This window comes from Haemaphysalis longicornis, unplaced genomic scaffold (genome assembly GCF_048455015.1).
Source record: "Haemaphysalis longicornis isolate Haplotype H1 unplaced genomic scaffold, Haemaphysalis longicornis Haplotype H1 scaffold_3, whole genome shotgun sequence".
Taxonomy (NCBI): domain Eukaryota; kingdom Metazoa; phylum Arthropoda; class Arachnida; order Ixodida; family Ixodidae; genus Haemaphysalis; species Haemaphysalis longicornis.
Window position 1 is genome coordinate 91546000 of NW_027526335.1, and position 22359 is coordinate 91568358.

At 47.8% G+C, this 22359-nt stretch overlaps 2 protein-coding genes across 2 annotated transcripts in view; one reads left to right on the top strand and one right to left on the bottom strand.

Annotated features, from left to right (window-relative positions):
- Window positions 1-3222, top strand: LOC144174854 (uncharacterized). The gene is made up of 2 exons (XM_077703798.1): window positions 1-255; window positions 340-3222. Exons 1-2 carry the CDS (start codon window positions 240-242, stop codon window positions 2907-2909), a joined length of 2586 nt encoding a protein of 861 aa, XP_077559924.1. The 5' UTR covers window positions 1-239; the 3' UTR covers window positions 2910-3222.
- Window positions 3056-22359, bottom strand: part of LOC144174855 (2-aminomuconic semialdehyde dehydrogenase-like) — a 25010-nt gene continuing 5706 nt past the window's right edge. The window contains exons 3-9 of the mRNA XM_077703800.1: window positions 19778-19989; window positions 18044-18210; window positions 17105-17175; window positions 15785-15889; window positions 14448-14619; window positions 6382-6591; window positions 3056-3205 (exon numbers count right to left, since the gene is read on the bottom strand). Coding sequence (XP_077559926.1) covers window positions 3056-3205; window positions 6382-6591; window positions 14448-14619; window positions 15785-15889; window positions 17105-17175; window positions 18044-18210; window positions 19778-19989 — 1087 coding nt within the window. The remainder of the gene's footprint in view (window positions 3206-6381; window positions 6592-14447; window positions 14620-15784; window positions 15890-17104; window positions 17176-18043; window positions 18211-19777; window positions 19990-22359) is intronic.

Below are 22359 nucleotides of genomic sequence, written 5' to 3' on the forward strand. Positions count from 1 at the left end.
TGCTGCCGAAGCCGTAGAGGGATCCATATCCGAAGCGCTTATTTACGCGCGAACAGCGCGATTTTCATGGCGGGCGAAGTCGTTGATCACGGCGATGTTTTCGAGGCGGAAAAAGTTATATAATGCTTATGGTAGTTGTGGTGTGAATGTAAGTTCTCGCACTATGTGTGGCTGTTTACTGTGCACATAGTGGCGAAGCCGTGTAATCGTCGCTTGAGGATCAAGTTCAACTAGTAGCCATGCAAGCTACACAAGGTACGTACCAGTGTTTATCAGACTTGCGCTTTTCATTTCTCACCGCTATCCAGGCATTTTACAAGAACATAATATTTCTTGCAGACAACGATAATGGTTGTAGGAGATCACTGCGGCCGAGAAAGCCCAAAGAAGTTGACGCTTCGGACGGTACCAAGGAGAATCAAGATGGCAAAACGCGACAAGAACCGAGCGTTGCGCGGGCCGTTCGTCGTCGAGGCTCAAAACTGCCGAGAGCGTCGCCAAAAAACGCCGCCAAGAACGAAACCGCCGAAAGCACACCAGCAGTTATCCACGACGAGGGCCGTTTGGGCAGCCAGACCTGGACCGACAAGTACAAGCCTTCGACGTCGTGTCCATTCGTCGGTAACGACACGGCGGTGCGCGAACTGCGGTCTTGGCTGCTGCAGTGGAAGAACAAGCACTCGAACCCGGAGAGATCCGGGTCGCGGCACGCCTTCAGTGACTCCGAAGAGTCGACAGAAGGGCTGAGCAACTGTTACCTACTTGCGGGACCTCCGGGAGTCGGTAAAACAAGCTCCGTCTATTACCTCGCGGAGGAGCTCGGCTTCAAGGTTCTCGAAGTTCACGCGTCCAGTGAGAGACCTGGCAAGAAGATCTTGGCTCAGCTGCACGAAGCAACCCAGTCCCATCATGTACAAGGGAGCAGACTGCCGTTTGTCGCTTGTGCAGCACCACAGCCCATCAGTGCAGAAAAGGCGAAGCCTGGGCCAAAGCCTAAAAATGTTGGCCCACTGCAGATGATGTTTGAGAAAGCCCATGCAAAGAGCCAAGACAAGACCACGAAGATCGCTGTTGAGAGTCAACCTAAAGCCCCAAAGAAGGGCACTTTGGACAGCTTCTTTTCTACGAGCAACAAGAATCATGTTGTCAAGGAGCCTGAAACGAAAACAAGTCCGAAGGGTACCCTTCTGGACTATTTTTCCTCACCGCCTGCCAAGAAAGGCAATGCTGCAAGTGAATCCACCTCGAGCAAACGAACAGCAAAAAGTAGCTCTGACACCTGCGCTAAAATATCTACAACAAACACAGCCTCATCTGCTGCTTCAGATGATGACATTGAGGTTATTGGCGTGGCTGCAAAAACCCCTGCCCGCGCTGTGGCAAAACGAAAACCTGTGAAAAGGGCGTGCTCACCTTCAGATTCTGATGATGATTTTGTCGTGGTGTCCGAGACACGGCCAAAAAAGGCTGCCGCGAAGCAAAAGCCTGCTGATAAAGCAAAGGCGTTCTTTAAGAAACAGAAAGCAGACGAGCCTTGCGATAGTGGTCCTTTACAACCAGTGTTGCCAGCTAAAAAGCCTGCAGAGCAGGAATCATCAACCTTGAAGTTCTCCAGCCACACCATCATCTTGTTTGATGACGTTGACACCATCTTTGAACAGGACGATGGTTTCTGGGGTGCCGTAGAGTCGGTGTTGGCCACCACAAAAAAGCCTGTGGTCTTTACGGCTACAAGGAACCTTGCCAACGTGAGAGCAAAACTTCCAAGTGGCTGTCCGACTGCCAAGTTTGTGCATCCTAGCCCAGATCAGGTCGCCAAACTTGTAACGCACATCTGCAGCTCTGAAGCCATCAGCATGCCTCTTGGTGAGAACATGAACTTCTTGCTGCAGTACTACCACTGTGACGTGAGAAAATGTATTCTCCAGCTCCAGTTTGATTCCGTGTTGTGTGTGCTCGAGCAAGGTGCCCCCTTTTCTGCGAGGGATCTGCCGGTCGGGGACGACCTGTGCAAGCGGCTTCAGTCGGAAGTGTTGGACACACGTGTGGTCACTCAATGCATGTTTGAGGACCTTGGCCTGGATGTCACTCACCTGTGTCTGCCGAATGTGCTTCCCTTGACCACTGTGCTTGTGCCACCACCACTGGAAGAGGATTCCAAGGTCCCGGAGGATGCAGGTGAAGGTCATCATGCCCTGGACTTCAGCTGGCTGTCGGATGAAGCATGCGAGCCTGAAAGTGGTTGCGAGTCCTCGCAAGATAATCGTGTCGCTGAGGTACATCCACAGGCCCCCCTTATTAAACAGTGCTTACTTGAGCTGGCTAACATGTTTGATGCTTTCAGCGACGTGGACTGCATGTATGGTTGTTTCGAAAGGTGCGCTTATAGTGCTTGCTGCATGTTACCGTCTGACAGAATAGAGGCCTGGCAAAATGGCGGAACTGCTTCACCTACATCAGCAGGGGCTGGAGAATTTCCTTTGCCTTTTGCTGTGTCCGATGCTTTGAATCACATAAAGGTAGGATCTGTGAAGCTAGCCAGCTCTAACCTTGAAACGCGCCTCGATGGCTCAAAAGACGCCATTCCAGAGTTGAATGTGGCCGTTTCCTCTTCCGTGCCGAGCCTGACAAACATTTACGAGATTGCAGAGCAAAACCGGTTCTGGGGGAGGTGTCGTCAGCAAATTGTAGACTCTGGGGTTCCAGTGGGGGCTGCGCTAAGCAGTGGTGCTGTGTCCGACTACACAGACGCTCTGCAGATAATCTGCAAGGCCGAGAAGCTCCGAAAGTGCCTAAAGGCAAAGAGGGCCCAGCGATTTTTGCACTACCTGAATTCCTGTGGAATTTTTTTGCCAGAGGACATCATGGTAGCATTATGCAGGGGTTTCGGGGCCAAGTCCTGCGTATAAAAGGACCTGGCTGCATGCTTTATTTTTCTACCAGGTTAGCACTGTCCAATGTACGGGATTATTCAAAATAAACACATTGCACCGGGGTGTGTGCGGCTTCAATTTTTAATCGGAAAAGCGCATCTGCGACGGCCCCGAGGCTTGGTTCAGCTGTAGTCCAGGCTGATGGACTTGACCTCGGTGTAGAACTCCTTGGAGGCGTCGGTGCCTTCGCGGCCCAGGCCGGACATCTTCATCCCTCCGAACGGCATGTGCAAATGACGCACCATCCAGCAGTTGCACCACACGGTGCCCACCTGGGAAAGAGCAATGGTGCGATGTGCACTGTAGACACCACACAGCTTCTCTGATAAGTTTCAGGGGCAATTTCTGTTCGTAGAAATTTGTAAAAATCTATGATATGATGGCAGGTGATGGGCTTATTTTCATGCATGCAAACACACACTTCTTTTAATCCCTTGTCAGTGAAGAGTTGTTGACTCCATTGCCCCGTTTCAGGAGAAGAGTGTGCTCATTCTGCTGCATGAAATCGTCATTCTACGCTGTCTACTCGTGTCTTGCATTGAGGAGTGGGATTGCATTTGTCTACTTGCCCCACATGTTGTTGAGGAGGAACAGGTCAAGGAGATGTCATTGTGTCTTGATATGTGCAGAAATTTTTTGTATTAGGCACTTCTACTGTACCTCCATGGATCTTCATTGCTAAGGAGCCAGTCGAACTGCTGGTGACGAAGCAGGAGGTTAAAGGGAGCACAGGTATGGCAGCCTGATGTTAAAGGCCAACTGCACTGAAGTTTCACCTCGGCCGAATTTATTTTGAACGTGCATTACGTGCCACCATTCAATTGGGACTTAGCTCTGTGAAATGCCTTGTTAATCAGAAGTGTTTAAAATAGCTCTGCAGCAGACGACGCTGCACATGCTGGCGAATCACACAGACGGCCATGGAGCGGAAGTGACATTCCGGTTAGCCGGGTGCTTAGTACTCCTGCTGGCTATGCAGCTGAAGAACTGGTCGGGCTCCGCTAAGTGCGCTTCTAACATGGCTGCCGCTCAAGTGCGCAAAGAGGTGCACAGGCTTGCTCCCAAGCCACTGACCGGGCGGCCATTTTCTTGCCAGCTGTGATGTCACTTCAGCCTGGCTCTAATGGCTGTGCTCTTCTCAGTTCCAGTATTTCATATTTTTGCTGATCGCTTGCGGCATGCATACGCGTATTTCAGCGGTCCTGTTTTATATCTTGCCATCTTTTTAGGCAGACTATATAGAAATAGGGTTTTCACAGGTGGAAATTTTCATTTCAGTTGGCCGTTATGCCTAACATCACGCTTTGAAGTCCGCCATTGTCAAACAATGCACGCAGTTATATGTACAGCGAGTTGGATGTTGCATGGCAGTTTGTGGAGAGAAAGAGAGAATAAACTTTATTTTGAGGAATATCGGTGATGATGCATCTTGAAAGTGCTGCTAGTGGTTAGGTCGTGAGATGGCTGTCAGCGTGAACTGATCAGCAACCTCGGCAGCCCTGGCAACCAAACAGGCCTGTAGTTCCGGGTCCCAGCTGCGCAGCGCGGCTTCCCACCGTTCCTCGGAGGGCATTTCGGGAAAGGGGTTTTTCAGGCAAGCCCAGATCATATGGGAGAGTGTGGCATGACCGCCACATAAGCAGCAGGCCGAAGTAGGGTATAGAGTTGGCTGTATGTGCGTCAGGACGGCAGGATTTGGAAAGGTGCCTGTCTGAAGAAGGCGCCACGTGTGGGCCTTAGAATTGCCCAAAGTTTTGTCTGTCGGAGGATACATCAAGCGTGAGAGGCAGTAGTGCATAGTTACATCATTAAAAGAGACCAGGCAATCCCGCGCTGATCACTACCCATGGTAGGGAAAGAGGCTGGACACAGCCCGGATGGCGGGTCCTTGGGTGTGTTTGTGGGCAACCTCGTTCCCTTTGAGGCCGGAATGTTCGGGCGTCCAGGTCAGAAGAACTGCTTGTCTTTGGGGTCAGGCAGAGCTTCCTGTCAAAATTTTGAGCACCGGCACTCTGTGGGCCACCAGAGGTAGTGATTCCCAAATTAAGGAAATCCTGGAGATATGCATCGACGTCGTCACAGAGGAAGCTGGCAGAGCGGGACTCTCTTGCTCGCCATCTCAATTTGAGCTGCTTTTACTTCCGTTGCCAGCTCAAAGACCACTTCAGAAACCGAACTTCAGGCTCCACATAACATGCAAACCGATCACAGAGGTCCCGATGATCTCAATACTATTACGACGAACAATACTAAACAACCACAAAAGTGACTGCTTCATAAACCCAATGAACCTAACCACGGACCAGATGGGCCCGGCTTGTCTGCAGGGCCACCAATCGCCATAAGGGTATAACCGAAAGAAAGTTCGCATTCTCCAAGCCTTTTTCATAAGCCGGCTAGTTTACTCCCTCCCTTATCTCCACCTAACCAAGGCGAACCTCTATAAAGTAGACGTGCTAATTAGGCGAACCTATATTAGTGCTTTGACTCATTTCCGGCACTTCCACTGCCCGATTGGACGAGATGGGTCTCCACACTACAGCTCTGGCCAAAACTAGCATGGGAAGGCATATTCTTCAAAGACGGTGTCGGTCACCATACAAACTTTGCACAACTACATCCCATCCCCGCATCAATCCACTCCCAACTGGTAATCAAACCGTTGCCTTGCAATACGCACCCCCAGCATTACGTCTCTAGGATACTAAAGAGAGCGGACGCACTCCACAAGATGTATGGCAACAATCCCCCAGTTGTGCATGTGGACGCCGCAGTATACAGATTCCACGATGCATACACGATTGTAGCCACAAACTACCGCGAAAAACTCAATTCGGCCACCGTTCGATCCACCTGCTCAGAGATGACGGAAGAGGCGGCCATAGCCCTAGCTCTAATGCTCGACCCCACTCCCAGCACGATCATTTCTGATTCTAAAACTGCACTTCAAAGTTTTGCCAATGGATGCATCTCTCAGTATGTGGAAGAAGGGCATATTGAGACCTATAACTAGTGGTGCAACCTCGGCTAATAAGGACACCATTGTGGTGAGCATGGGGCATCACTGAGTTGATGTGTTATCAAGGAAATGGCACACACGCTTTGATTAATGACTGTGTGCACGGATGTGTTTTAATGCAAGGCTCACTATTTGCTCACCACCATTTCGAGTTGTAGAGAGTACACAAAAGGTTCAGCCTAGCATGCCAGTCATTGATTTTTAAATTGTGAAGAGGGTGCTTGGGTTTGCAAACTTCACACCTTTCTTTCGCAGAGGTTAATTTTCTTCTTCAGATCAACGGGCGAGGGCCAGTACAGGAAAGCTCAAAGCACCCCCATCAGCCGTCACATATGCAACGATTGGTCGAGTTCTGGCAACCTGGCAAGTCTCGTGGCCCCACAGGGAGCTGACCTAACCTGGGTTGTGAGGTCCCTGCTGGGTACGTACCTCGAGGCGCTGCGCCATCTTGTGGACGCGGGAGACATCTCTGGACCAGATGCTGGCGCACAGGCCATAGGGGACCCCGTTGACCTTCTCGATCACTTCGAGGTCCGTGTCAAATGGCGCCAGGCACGTGACTGGTCCGAAGATCTCCTCTTGCATGCAACGCGATGAGTGGGGCAGGTCTGTGATCACCGTTGGCAGCAAGAAGTAGCCCTACAGTGGAGCACACAATGTATGGCATTACAAAGTGTATACTTGCATTTTTTTCGAATACTCTTGGTTCATAACTGCTGGCTAGACCACTCGCGTAAGTCCGTGTTATGTAGCAGTATGCACTGAACATGAAATGTTACCTGGATCTGCTGTAGGTAAATACCTTAGCAGTGGTGGGTAAAGCTGTTACCTTTAACCCTTTCACTGTTGGGTGTTGGGCTTGGTTTCCAGAATATCAGGGAAGGAGCATAGTGATTTATTTGACTATGATAGTGTCCGGAACATAATGGATAAAAAGGAAAGAGCGTGGGTGAGAAATCTGCTTTCTTCCAGATATTTCCAGTTTGCCAAGCACACTTCCGGGACGACGACCCCACCGTTTCAACATCAGAATCTGACGCTGTGGTACTCACACCCCTTCCCCAGATGAGCAACTCTCAGAATGCGAATCCGAGCTCGGCTCGTATTAGGATCGGAATCGGAAGAACCATTGCTCCTGTCCGCAGTCGAAGACCCCGCGCGGTCATCCATCCGAAAGTAACCGTGCGCATGGAGGGAGCACTTTCAGCAGCTCGCATAACTCACAGAAATGACGCGTTGCCAAATCATAATGGCAGATACAGATAAAAAGGGAATACAGCATTGATACAACAACCTTGTTTGCTGCTGACAGCAGCAAGTGAGGGCGGGGCGAGTGAGTGAAAGCCGCGATGGAGTCATATTTCGGTCTATTGTAGAAACAGCGGCACGCTGGGCTAACCTGGCGCGCTGTAGCAGACTTGGGAACAGAATTTAAAAAATCCTAGAAACCCCTTTCCCCCATGCGGCCTTGAGCAACCCCTCCCAATAAATGTTCCTTTGTTTGTTGAAACTCGTTGTGGATGGGACAACAACCCTTGCACCTGTATGGGATTGCACGCGTGCCGCATGGTCACTCATCCCTACAGAGTACAGCGTGCGGAGCGACCATGCCTGCCAGCAACGAAGGGCGGGCGCGGTCCTTCCGTACTCTTTAATGTACTGTCGTTACAGAGCTTGCGAGGGAAAATACGAGCTACTAGAAAGATTCGACAGATGGCACAAACAGTCCAGGTGCGCCAGCTGTGCGCTATGGCGCAAATTTTTAAGCGCAAATGGAGAACGTACTGGTGCGTCAGTGTCAATACGAGAAGGAAATGCGAAACCGTACCGGTACGTCAGTGACAGCGAAAGGGTCAAATGCTGCTAAGTTGCTAGGTTTGATTAGCCTCCCCTCACTTCTACCGTATGTTCCGCCTTCCATTTATTCCCCATTTTTTTCTGAAACACCGCCAGGCTCGTTACGGAGGTTGGGAAAAAAAAGGAAAAGGCGTGACTACAAGTTTGTGATAACCAAATGAAATTTGTTGTCAGAATATCCCGCTGAACCCACTTATTTACAGCCTGTTCATTTAAAATTGTGAAAATTTAACAGGTCAACTCTCGTAGCTTCATGGTAGAGAAAGGTAAGAAATTTGACTTATTAATTGGCAGGTTTAAAGAAGCTTTGGGTGGGCGCAGCCAGCATAGGGTCTGTCATGGCCTTCACGTAAATATTGTGAATAGAGTGCTCGTCATTTCAATCATGATTCGTTTAATCTTTGCCTTGCCCCGCCACCGCATAACAATATACGTGTAACATTATATGTATGTCATCATCATATGAATGACATAAAGCAAAAATGTGATTGTTTTTACTGTCATCTGAACGGTGTGTGGAAGCTGGAATCAATTCACATATTAACAAAGAATTGCACAGGCAAAGAAGTTCATATTTGCTGGCAGCAGTATGACTGTTGGCTTGATAGCAGTCGTCCCAGATGCGCTAAAGAGACCACCACATGGTGTTGAGGTGGTTGGAGAACACATCATTGTCCTCATTATTTCTGGAAGGAGGCAGTGTAGCACTTATCACCACTCCAAGGTGTCAACATAATCGGTTACTTGGGCCAGTACTAGTTTACCTAGTGCCGGGGGTGTCTACAACTGCTTGTTACAAATTTTTTGTAACTTGTACGTGAGGATACATTAGTACATACAATCGCACAAAATATATCTGTCCCCTCGTCTTCGTTTACTACTTCTGCAAGCACGCTTGTAGTTTCTATAATTATTTTTGAGTGTGCCGCTATCATTTTGTATTGGAATGTTGGGTGGGGTAGCATGAAATTATTCTAGACAAGCTGACATGTCATTTGGAGATACTAGAGTATTTGGTTCATTCGGCCCTCGTGAGTTGAACTGATGAAGTGTTTAAAGAAGTAATCACGATGCAAGCACAAACAGATATTTAATATATTGTAAACAGTGGACTGTATTCTTTGAAAGGCAGCCATTTCAAACATAGGTGTTGTAGCATTAGTCATAACTTGAGATCAGTGAATCCAATGTTGCATTCCAATGGCACATCCAGAGTACTTTCCGAGCAACTTTTTTGCTCTGTTTGGAGCAGACACGTTCCAATGGCAAATCGGGAGCAGCTAAATCCTGTTCCAATGGCAGATTGAGTGCGCCGACGCAGCCGAGATTGCTCCGTGAAGCAAGGAAAGTTGCTGCCCCGAAATTGGCGGAGTCAACTGGAACTCGTGGAAGGCCTTGTCTTCTCTCGTGACATCGTCGCCGTCTGCTTCCGCTCTGCTCCCCTTTTCAAAGTGCCATGGCGCTCACTCCGGCAAATACATGTGACGGCCACAGTCAACGGAATAAGATGCTGCATGCCATGTCGCAGTAATGCTTGCTACTTAACAAAAGTGCGTGCAACAGCAGAAACTCTGAATCACGCTGCGAGGAGCCAAGCTCGAACGATGACTAGGTGAACATGGTGAATAAATGAGTCTTTGGCATTTCGTTTTTTCTCCTGCCTGCGAAATGACTGGCAAAACTTTCCCCATGGGCGCCGTTGGATGCTGTCGAGGCTACTAAAGTCCCATCATCGGCTTCTTTAGTTGAGACCTGACAAGAAGGAAACACTTTCAGGGAAGCGGACGTTTTTGGAAGGGCCTGACGTAAATGCTGCCAGGAAATTCCTGTTCCCGTCATGCTTCGGCATTTTCTCCGGCGGGAGCGCGTGTGTTCCAAAGGCAGTTTCAGAGCACCTGCTCTTCGAGGGAGCAGCGAGCTCTGCGGCGGAGCTCGGTGACCACTCCCAATCTGTCACTGGAATTAAACACCAGTGGATACATCAAAGCTTTCAGTGGGCTCCGGGTACCACAGCAGGTGGTGAGAGTGGCCTTCCGCTCAGACAAGTCTCTAGTGTTGCTTCCTGTACTGCATGGCCAGTGACCGTTGCTTGTATTGAAAAGAATTCATCGCTTCCAAGGTTTCAAGCGCATACACGTATGCACACTCACACATTGTTTCGCACTTAAGATTTGTAGAATATACTGAATTAACTGGTCCACATCAAGCTCTTGCTGCTTTTCTAGATACCAATAATCTCATGGAACAGTTATAAGCGTTTTTGTATTCACTCTGCGACGGGTCTAGTGGGTTAACATCCTGAGCTTGGATGGCCTGTGCAGGCAGCTTATTATTCTGAAGTTATTCTGGCACCCTAGTGTTCGACTAGTTTTGCGCGCATCTGCAAGGCGTTTGACCTCCTTCCACAGCTTTCCTGTCATGCAAAAAAATTGGCTCCAATCCTTGCTGTGAAGGTGGTTGGAAAGCAAAGCTTTACTTTAAACGGCACCTACAACAATTGCCCGTGCGACGTCACTTGAATTCACACACATGGCTCTACAAAGAGTGACACCAGAGATTCTGCGAGCCGTTACTTGGAATTCGCGGGGGCGGCGTCCCGAATGCAGTAGCAGCGTTGGCCACGGCCGGGCTAGAGCAGCGGACGATGCCGCCGCTGCAGCCCGGCCGTGTGTCGACAGAAAGTGGAGAAGAGCGTCTTTCGAAGGGTGAGACAGCGAACCTAGCCGTCCTGATTTGCTAGCCGTCCTGATTTGCTGATTTGCTAGCCATACTGATCCTAGCCGTCCTGATGCTAGCCATCCTGAGCTACACCACCACGCAACCCAAGCGCAGACACCGAAACAATTCGGCATGTAAGCTTAGTGACTCCCATTTATACCGATTTAAACTAGTTAGTTTAGTAAGTTTGAGAAATGCAAGAAAGCTGAGGGAACTTTTCTAATTGCTATTGATCAGAACAGTTGCTCCTTTCACCTCTTGTAATACTTCTTAAACAACCGAATTGGTATTCACCAGTTTAGAAAACGGAATCCCATTTGTGGCAAGCAGTGCGCAAAAGGTGGAGTTTCTCTAGCGGCCCGATGTCTGTATGTGGTCTCTACATTTTGTTTTCCCGCCCTGCAAACAAATCCTTAATGTATCTTTGCCGTACGACCACATAATTCCATCACGTCCCGGTAACCCAGGTGGTGCTGTCGAACAAGTTGGTCAAGCCATTTGAAGGAAGCGCGCAATGGACGCGAAGCTGCGCCAAAACAGGGCCAAAACAACCGTCGCTAACGGAGGCGACAAAGCCGTCCCACCGTTCTCCGTGAGGGAACACTCCCCCCCCCTGCCATGTCTGGAGTTTCTTGTCGCGCACGCCACAAAGGAAACGGCTGGTAAAGGTAGAAAGCTTTTCTTTAAAAAAGCCAACTTAATATTGTGCGTTGTGCAGAGTGCCCAGACAAATGTGTGTGTGTGCACTGCAGCAAAGCCAACTTCTCGCATCTCTGTTAGACAAGCAGAGTGACCAAGCGTGTGGTAGAGAAATGTGGTGGGTGGATGTGGGGTGGCTGTTAATGGAGAGCTTTGCACACTGTTGCTATTTGTTGTGGTCAGCTCTAAACCTGCATATCCTCATTGCAGAACCATGGCAATAGATTCCACTGATGTGACCATTGCACCAGCTGATTCAAACTGTGCCAAACCTAAACAAGCCCATGATTTTTGGGATTTGTGCAAATAAAACTAACCGCTTGAGCTTGCAGTACTTTGGAATCGTGGGCAAGAATCTATAACATGCAAGCACAACCCTTTCGTCATGTACGTATAAAGGGGGAAAAAACGTGTTAGAAAAGCTAGTGCAAAAAAACAACAAAAAGCTCTTTTCATGCAATGAGAAAGATGGCTGAAATGGAAAGATTTCCCAACATGAAATTAATAAGTTGACATTTGCAATTGATTTCATTTCATTTGTTTGATTTTCGTTTTGATTTATTTAGAAGTTCGGGTAGCTTAGAGTAAGTCCAAACTGCTCTGACCGTGTTATGGCGCAATCGGATAGATGTCGGCTTCATGACGCTTGGTTCAGTTCCGGCCACAAAAAACTTTCCTTTCTTGATCAGGTGCCCTCCCACTGTCTAAAGTTGGCTTTCCTGCACTGCATTCTGGTTATGACACTGCCGTCAGTGACACCAAAAAAGCTTTGCTTTAAAAAGACAAGCAGTCATTTGCTCTATCTCCTTTTTTTTTCGGTTGTCTCGCTCTCAAGCGCTAGCTCAGAAAAATGCAGCCAGATGCTGTGTGTTCTAGCTGAAGCCAGCTGCTATCTCCTAATACCCCTGTCACAGCTTCTGTCTGTAAGACAGCCTTACGTGTAGTCATTTGGAACAAAAAGAGTTAACTTATTTTGTAGAGATAGCAATTTGCCAAGGCTTCAGAAAGTTTGCATTCTGAGATGTGACAAAATGGGTTATGCAAGTGTAACAGAGACTGTTTTGTCAACAGATTTACCTCTGCTTTGGAGAACTCATTTCGATGTTTCTGTGGGTTGTTTTTCTATATCAAAGACCATTTTATGGCTCCAAGGCATGCTTCTCGCTGTTTCAAAACGCTGCTGTGGCTCTGCAATGCACTTTTTCTAGCTGCTCCAAATACATTTTGTTGCTTCAAAACGTGGGCCAATCACACCACAGCAGTTTAAACAACTGTGTGACCGTACATTGTCGACTGTGAAAAGTTGTTGGAACCTTACAATAGGGCAGAGTACATGGAGGAGATTGATGTAGGACATACAGTCGAGTCCACTTATAACGATACCGTTTATAACAATATATCGGATATAACGATGAACAGCTATGTCACCGTCCGCTTTTGTATGCTTTCCATGGGAAAATAAACTGCTTATTACAATGCTCCAGTGCCGCGATATCGGATAGTATAACGATTGAATCGGGTTACAGCAAGCACCGAAAATGCGAGGTGCCGCCGGCTCTCCACGCCAGCCACGCCGAACCATGCGCTGCGATGCGCCTCGCATCCCGTCCACCCCTCAGAAAACGAGTCAACTGTGCCGCTTACAAGGAAGCGAGAGTTCTCCTTTCAGTTCTCCTTCCAAACACCCCTGCCGATGCTGCGGCTTTGTCCCCGTTCCCGTGCCTGCTGCTTTGAATTTGACTGGGTGCCTCTTCAACTACCTCAGTTTTTCCGTGGATCAGACATCAGGGACAGTGTTTTGGAGACGTCTGAGTGATCACTGAAAAGGCGATCGTTGCGCGGATACGTGCTGCGGACAGCGGTGGGTGGCAGTGACAACTGTGACGACGCGGTTGCACAGCCTACTCGGGTAGGAGCTTCGCAGGAGGCCCAACGCATGATAGTCCCTCAGGGAGTTCGTTTCCACCAAGGACCCTTCACTCAGCTAGGTGAAGCACCTATAGATGCTCTTGAAAAAGATGTGCGCCAGCTTCATGTGCAGTAAACACAGCTGAGACCGAGTATGGCTTCTTTTCCACAAATAGGTAGCAGTACAACCTCGCTTGCCTGCAAATAAAATGTTTTGAGCTCTGCTAAGTCTTTTTATTTAGCAACCCGCATATAACAATAATCGGTTAAAATGATGGGATTTCCTTGGCACTTGGATATTGTTATAAGTGGACTAGACTGTACTGTCAAAGCAATTCATGTGTTGGTGTCACCTCCACACCTGTCTTACGCACTTTCTTCAGAAAAGCTGACTTAAAGTGTTGTAAAGAAGAACAGTAATAGCAAGATGTCTGTGTTTTGTGGAAAGGCCAACCTTTTAAAACCCCGCTTTAGTTTTAGTTTTCAGGGCGGCATTAATGCAGTGGTTTGCTTGGTGCTTGTGTATAGTGAAAGCTTTCAGTCGTGAGAAAAGAGAAGACCGAAACGTATAGTGCGCAAGTAATTGCTATTTTCCAGGAGCTCAGCTCAACATTTGGTTGGTGACTACCTTGAATCTTCACTGCATTTGTCGCAAGTTGTCGGAACCTTGCAACAAAGCAGGGTACATGGAGGAGCACTAAAAAAAAATCTGCCTGCTCAGGTTTCGTGTGCTATGCTTGTACTCTTCATGCACGTCGTCACATTTTTGGTATAGGTTGGTGACACTTTAAACAAATTTTTATGTATGAGGGGTCGTGTGGTTATAAAGGGAAGTTCTACAGTTATAAGCTGGGTGAGGGACTTACGAGATGCAGTACTGAGGTGAGTGCCTTTTGATGCCGTCTGCACCCATTTTGCAAGGTTTGCCGTAGTCTGCCTCACATTTCGCCAACATATTGCCGGAGAGGGTGAACACTTCCACCGGCCAGGATTCTGACACCTCCAGGTAGTGTGATTAGGACATACACGGGCATAAGCCTTAAGCGCTGCCTAATCTTTACTTCTCTTAGTAATCTTTCTACTCGCTAGAATTGAACATTTGTGCCAGGCTAACCCTGCCTTCCCAAAAATGATCCACCCACCTGACTCCTTTTGCAGAGGTGCCGCCTTTAGGTCACGAGGTGGCAAGTGGGGTGCAAAAAGAGGGTGTGATTGTGAATAGCCCTGAAATGCCTGTACAGCAGGCCACTGCTGCAGTTCTGCACAAGCAGGCATGACCGTTGTGTCAGTTTATCTTAGCAGTGCCCACTCACGTTCTTGTTCTCCTTGGGCAGGTCGGGCTCCTCTCGGAGGCCTCCGCAGAGCACGTTGCCCCCGTCCTCCATGGCCAGCTTGATGTAGAACTTGACCTTCTCCAGGTGCTCCTTGCTCACCAGGGCACCCATGAACACAGACTCGCTCTGGGGGGGCCCCACCCTGAGCTTCCTGCCCGGGAGGAGATCCGGATGAGGGATGGGGGATGGAATTAGAAGCTGAGCAACACCTTGGGATGTGAATCACAAGAACCCTCAGCCAAATATGAGTGATTACCCGAGTACGAGTAAAAAATACGAGTGCTCTTTGCTAATCCTCAAAGTGCAATCAATAGAACCTAACAAGTCGAGTATTGAAATAACCGCACAGTTTATATATGGGTTGCTATACGCAATGCCTGCATCGCTCTCTTGTTAGAAATTGCCATGCTACAGTATTCCAGAGTATACAGACATCGAATACAGACATCGTCTGTATACAGAGTATACAGACAGAGATCTCACAGGAAACAACTGTCATGCCCCAATGTGAGCATGTGTGAACTTTTACACCTGCCCAGCTTCGTGCAAATAGTGCTACAAGGCTGGTGTTCCTATAATTGACATTTCCCCCTAGTCAACTATATTTGCTCACAATTGAGATTACCCCACACTCATTCCACGCAAAGCTGTAAATCCTCAAAATGTTTGCATTTGTATTTAAAATTTTTCCTACTTTATTGTAACGGAAGTGAGGGTTGGCAGTATTAATAAATAAAGAAGTAAAACAACGTTTCCTGAAGCTGCCTTTCAGATTAGTCCAATTAGATTGCGTATTTACAGGCTGTAGGGCAAGGTTTGCAGAGCACTGGTTTGAACATATTGCTAAAATTATAAACAGTAAAACGTCATCAGAAAAGCCTTGTGAGGAGTCATTCCATGTTATAGCACATGTCTGAAGAGTGGTTATTTCATTAAGGTCACATGCTTGGGGATATCATCAAGTTATCCACCAAAGCCACTAAAACAGTTGGCACTCGTTAATCCAGTAGAATCAGGACTGTGGGCACGCATGTGTATGCCTAGCTTCTGCAAACTTTGGTACCACTGCACATTCGATAGCTCTGAATGAAGTCGCAACGCAAACGATCATCGTTGATACATCGCACAAGCAGGAAGAGGCTTATTTGTTCAAGTCTGTACTTATTGTGTGAAAATTTAGAGACGTGTTTCACTTACACGTTTATTTAAAACAAAAACCTTATCTTAATCGGTGAGATGCGGAATGCACGCTGTGCCACTTGCACACGAGAAACAACCAGCTAACATGCAACTCAACACTCTGACAAGTCCATTACCTTGCCTCATGAACAAACGCATCCGTAAACTTTTGGTATAACTTCTTCTGAATGTAGATACGACTCGTGCAGAGGCACATCTCGCCTTGGTTTAGGAAGCTGGCCCTGGAAAAGGAAATAAGTACAATACATGCTCGCTTGGTGCGCTCAGGACGATGCAATTTTTTAACAGTGAAGCTGTTGAGCAGATCGTTTGTGCATGGTGTCTGCAGTTAAAAATACCAAGAAAAGGCTGAGCGCTCATGCACGTGTGCCTCGAGTGCACATTTGTCAAGCTATAAAGCATACCCACCTAGGGAGATTGGCCAATATTGGCAACAGAAAAAAAGAAGAAGAAACTTCAGTGTTCACTGCGTGCCACGAGCGCATGTTCATCAAGCCAAGCATATCCACTTAGGGAGATTGGCCAATGTTGGCCACAAAAAACTCCAGCGTTCACCGTATCATGGTAAAACTTGCTCGGAATGATAAAGACGCGTCATAATGTATGTTGGTCCTCGTATCGTCCTGTGCATGCACTCTGTACCGTAGCAGAGCCGCGACTTGAATGTCGGAACTGCTGTGGGTGATCATTGACTCCACATGGCCCTGCCGCACATAGTTCGCATGGCCGCGGAAGAGGCTGCGCTTCGAGAGGCTCGGCGTGCAAAGCATCCGCTAGAGACAACAAGTCGTGCTTGGAGAGTGGCGTACGAAAACGTCGACTTCATCGATGAGCTCACTCTGGCCTTGCTCAACATACGGTCATCGAAAGGCCATGCCACCGACGTCAACCATGGCAGCGCGATACTAAAACTCAACTTTGTGTCCGTCAATGATCGCCTACAACAGCTTCGTCGTTCAAGTCTTGCACGTCAGTGCAAGCTTCCCTGAATTTTTTTTTTGTTTGTTAAAAAAAACACTGAATGTGAATGGCAGCATCGAGGAATTAGACTCCTTATTTTTATCTGGTGCAATATTTCAGGAAAGATTTGTTTCAACTGCACTACAATGGGGGCCAACGAAATTTGTGGCAAAAGAAAACCTAATTGAAACACAGCAATAACAGTTTGTGCTTCTATTCTGTGCTCCTATTTTAGCACTGTTTCCTTTTTTTTTGCCATGCGATATGAACACACTCAACAATGGCTTGCTGAAGGAAAAAAGAAAAAGAGAGCACGAGGTTGCAGTCAACTCAAGCTCTATTACCTTTAGTCTGCCACAAATAGAGAGTCTGTGCTTTAACAACTTTTCTATGCAAATGCTGTAACAATACAAAAATGCAATGGCTAGCCATATTCCTTTGAAGCAAAGGGAGACGAAGAAAAAAGACCTGCATACTTCATGAGTGAAGCGATGCACTTCTTCAGGTCAGCGTCTTCGAATACGATGGCTGCATTCTTGCCTCCCATCTGCAAAAAATCAACATGTGCAGGTAAAGGTGGAAGAGCAGAATATTTTTTACATACTGTGGAAGTAGTACAAGGTGGGCCCAGCTTTGAGAATCTGTACCGGATAGCATATTCAAGGTTACCAATAACCTGGCTCGATGGGCGACTTTCATTTGAGCAGCAGCTTTTTTGACAGATGAGAGCCCTCTCCTCCCCATTTCTAAAGCAAAACAAACTCGCGAAAGAAGACTGAGCAGTCCTCTTTTTCGACATTATGAAGATAAAAAGCTGTGCGAGCTTTTATCGCACTATAAGTGAGTGCGTTCAATAAATAATGCAGAGCTTCTTAAGTTTATTTTTGCATGTAGCCGGCTGCAATTGTGGAAGATTTATCTCCCTTAAATGGCAGATGTTTGAACTGGCACTTTCCCTACGGTCGTTTCCATGAATGACTTCCTCAAAGCCTCTACAAACTTAGTTCCTGCATCTCACCACCCTCATCATAATCATGTTACATCCACAACTGCTCTGGATCTGCCCCTGGTTGCGACTCAAGACGGAATGTCTTCTTGAAGGTAAAAAAATGTCTGCATAAAGGAGTAAATTTTACTAGCGGGTAATTGAGCTCCTTTCCAACAATGACGAGACCATTCTGAAAGCAAGGCGTGGGATTGCACCATCACTGAAGCACAGATTGAAGCAGTTGCATGCCTTTATATTGAAATTCGAGAAAAGGTCTGCAGGACAAAATTTTTTCAAGCTTTCAGTGGGTTTGGCATAATGGAGATTGCTAAAGTGGCTGCCAGCCTTGGGGCATTCAGATGGTACCGGATTCACCCGTTTTACGTGTCTATGTTACGTGTCAGTGCTTGCATGGCTGCGCACAGACCTCCAGGGAGAGTTTCTTCGCGTAGGGTGCGGACATCTGGGCGATGGTAGTGCCGGTCTTGGTGCTGCCAGTGAACGAGATGGCCTTGGTGTTGGGGTGGCGCACCAATGCGTCACCGACAATCGGGCCGAAGCCGAACACAAAGTTCACTACGCCAGGGGGAAGCCCTGCGACAACAGTGTATACACGTAAGCAAGTGCAGCAAGAAAGAAGCAGAACTTTTTTTATATTTTGCCTGAGCAACAAACAGAAGTTGGTTGCGTCAGAGATGATATACATTTGCCCATCTTGAATTGCAAGCTGCTTTGATAAGGTAATTGCTGTATGCTAACTAACAAGATTCAGCTGCAGAGCTAACAACAGCTATTCCTTTGTCATATGCTCACCATTTATGATTTTCGATAAATGCAAAAGGAAGGCAGTATGCACATTCTCTCCCTTCCTCCCCCCATGCACAAACTTTTTTTATTACTTTGTGTCTAAGAAAAAAATATCTGGGCACGAATACTTTCAGTGTTTACGATTGCCAACATTAGCTGTATAACATATAAGCAGTGCGAGTATCCCTTGTGGTAGTGGGCTTAGTTACAGAAGCCTTAACAGACACATTCACCATTTCAAAGAGTTGACTTTTAATGGTGAAGGTGTCTGCTTTCACGAAGACTTCACAATTTGTTTCCCCGAGCACGTACCACAGGGTGTCAGCTAGTTGACCTCTTGGCCTCGGTTAAGACAACTGGAACAGAGCGTTGCTTTTGATCGGCTCTTACACTCATGTGCAAGAGTCAGTTTTGCTCCAGAGAAGCTACTGCATTGCATCTGTGGACACTCCTTGGCGGAACTATTTTTGATCCCGGCGCAAGGAGGCATTGCAGGCGTGCAATTATTTCTACGCATACGCTAGTTACAGCATGCTTATGCTGATTGTTCGCACAAGCACTAGCTATCACCATCTATCCTGAGATGAGCATGCTTGATTCCCTTCAAATATATAATGCGCTAATTTGGACATCTCCTGCATGCTCTTGGAGATGGAAGGAAGTCGTTTTCTTTGTACTTTGACGGCTAAGTGGGACCAGCAGCAATCTCGGGAACCTTCCTGTGAACAGCTGACACTGTAGAAATGGCTGTCTTCTTAGTACCAAAGATTTTTCTAAATGCTATGCATTCATATTGCCGCAAACCATGCATTCTGCTTGTAACTTGTGTTTTGGTTTTACCATCTGGCTGCGCCCGGCTGTGTCATCAGTGTTTCAAGCAAACTGTATGTATCCCGTCCTTTATTTCGAATGCCGCTCAGGCTATCTTATTTTGATAGGGGTAGTGTTTGGCCCTGACGTCACTAGCCTAGAATAATCTTCTTTGTTCTATAGTGTTCTCGTAGTTCAACGTTTCGAGAAACAACAGCACTGAAAGTATAAAGCATCACCAACTAGCCCCATTCTATGTCCTTTTGAATCATGTTTTGCTGCTAACAACAATTGAAATGCTACAGCCATCATGGCCTGCAATCAAAGTTGTAATTTCGCACTGAACAGTAATGACAAGTGTTGTATTCCCTAGCTGTCACAAGGACAATTAGTCTGAGCTTTTCAGCTATGAAATGGAACGTTGAATGACCATCAGCTCCATGGTTTTGGAACTGCACATTTGCTGTCCGTAATGACCGTTGTGCCCTAGCCTGCTCCGGTCCTCAGAGTGAGTGAGTGTGCTTGCGGGCAATTGGGGTCTTACCGGCATCCATGAACACTTTGGCCAGCATCCAGGCCGTGACGGAGGTGAGCTCGCTGGGCTTGGCCACCACCGTGTTGCCGTAGACCATCGCCGGTGCCAGCTTGAAGGTGAGCAGGTACAGGGGCAGGTTCCAGGGCACGATCACGGCCACCACGCCCACTGCTGAGCGGACCGTGTAGTGCAGCACATTCGACGCCTGTTGCGGGATCGCCCTGCGTAACCAGGGGGGTATCTCTTGCACCAGATGCTCCCAGATGTGTTGCCCGAGCTGCCTGCCATAGGTCTCACATTGTGGTATTCTACTACTGGGAGGCATATTTGATGTCCTCTGACAACAGGCGACGCGGGATACTGTCTCCTATATGGAAGCTACTGATTGGTGACAAGCCCTCCTTGCAGGTCGCTTGCTGGAAATGACACTGTACTTTCTTACTAGTTAAAAGAGGCCATGCAGGCAAGACACATGTTTGGTTTATTCGAAAGTTTGCCTTGTTACAACAAAGTTGGTGGGTATTCATGTTGAAATTTAACAGCGCAACAAACGACAAGGGACACAGGGACAAGTGACATGACAAGGACGAGGGACTTGAGGAAACAACGAGGGACAATGAAAGTTATCAAATGCGAACCGGACCGTGAGCAAAAACAAGATAAAAAGAAGCACTTTACAACAGACATCTCATACGTGCACCGCTAATCACTTGGTGTAAAGAATGTAACTGGAAGATGCAGGGTGGATGTCGCATTCTCAGCCCTCCTCAGGCTTAGCTGTGTTTGCCCAACCATTCAAGGGAAGAACGCTGCAGTGTGAACCACGGTGAGAAGTTTGCGCCCTGTTGTGCAGGCATTGTGAACTGATTGCACCTCAAGTGCGGAAAAGTGTACATTGGGCAATCGGGTAGATATGTCATCACGCACCTACGAGAAAATTTGAATAAAGCGCGAGACACATGTACGACTGGTGCACGCGATTCACATGCGACTGATCGTTACGATTGATCGTAAGAACCTGTTTTGGCGTCGTTCGCGGGTCAGAGGAGGCTCACGACGTGCGACTGGCAAGCCAGATGCAGTCGTGCCATCGTTGCGATCGTTGTGAGGCCACAGCCAATGAGAGCCCGCTGAGCCCCAACCGCCCGCAACCGCGGCTTGCGTTGTTCGGGTCGGATCGGGTGTCTTTAGGCCTATCATCCTGGCGGATATTTGATCGCTGCTATCTGCGCAACTGCGAATGACAATCCGTAACACAACTTTTCACCACACTATCATCCCCTTTCTCGCATGTGGAACTTTATTTCAGCTATAACTGCCGTTTGAGCGATCGATGACCAAGACATCTGCGTAGCCTGTTTCGATGCTTCCGCGCAGGTATCGCCATCTCTCGGCCGCTCGGCGCACCGCGCGCCGCGGCGACCGGTCAGCGTAGGCTTGCATCGCGGCAGATATCTGATCGCCGCTTTTAAAATAAGCCCCGACAACAATCCCTAGCACATTTTTTCACCACACTAACACCTACTTTCTCGCATGTGGAACTTCTTTTTAGCAATCAGATTGATTCAGAAGAGCAGCGGCAAGCGGTTGCTACCGTGTTCTGCGCCGGTTCGAGGAGTGTGCCGAGCTGGCAGGCGCGGCCGGTGTGTGCGCGGACTGTTTACGAAGGCAGAAAACGCTTCACGATTGCCTGCTTTATCCATTTCTTCCGAACGACGCGCGGAATCTACAAATTCAGCTCAGCGATCGTCGTAGTTTACCATGGAGCAAAAACGGTGGGCGGAGCGACGCCGACGATGCTATAGTGAACTAGAATAACGACGCATCGCATGCGCGCATCGGGCCATGTGTCTCAAATTCACGCGTACGACTAGTCGTGGCGAAGTCGTAACGACCAGTCGCATATCGCATGCACCAATCGTCCATGTGTCTCGCGCTTAATTTAACAAAGGACACATCTTCCCGCCTATCAGTGCACTGCGGAGCATGTGGCTGCACGTTGTACTTCGATAAATGTGACGTTTTGTTTACCCATAAGGACCAGCTGAAACGAGAAGTCGTTAAGCTTATTATCATATCAACAAGAGTCGAGAAGGATGTGGAAGCGAGCCTTCTCTGATGCTGTATGAGGAGGACAAAACTGTTTTGGATGCCACCTAACTACGCGGGCGTTTCACAGGCCTTTACCCGCTTTTATCTGATGTTTCAAATTTTGTTTGCTTTCACCACACCAGACCGTACATGTCAGTTATAAATTTGTGCTCCTTTCAAGTCAGCGCCCGCCTTGTGAATTTTATATCTGTGTCCCTCGCTGCTACATTTCAACATGGATTGCCTTGTTAGAATCATACACACGCTACTTTTACGTACACTTCACTCAAATAAGATATATACTTAGGACAAAAGGGAATGGCCATGCATAGCTCATTTCCCGCACTAAAACACTGGACGTCATATGCACAGCCATGCGATTGGCTGAGTCTGGCAAAAGCAATTTCACTTAGCTATTTTCACTTAAGTGTAATGCATGTTCATTTTATAGCAGTATAGAATGGTCGGGTAAACAATAGGTTATGAAAGTACACGTAAGC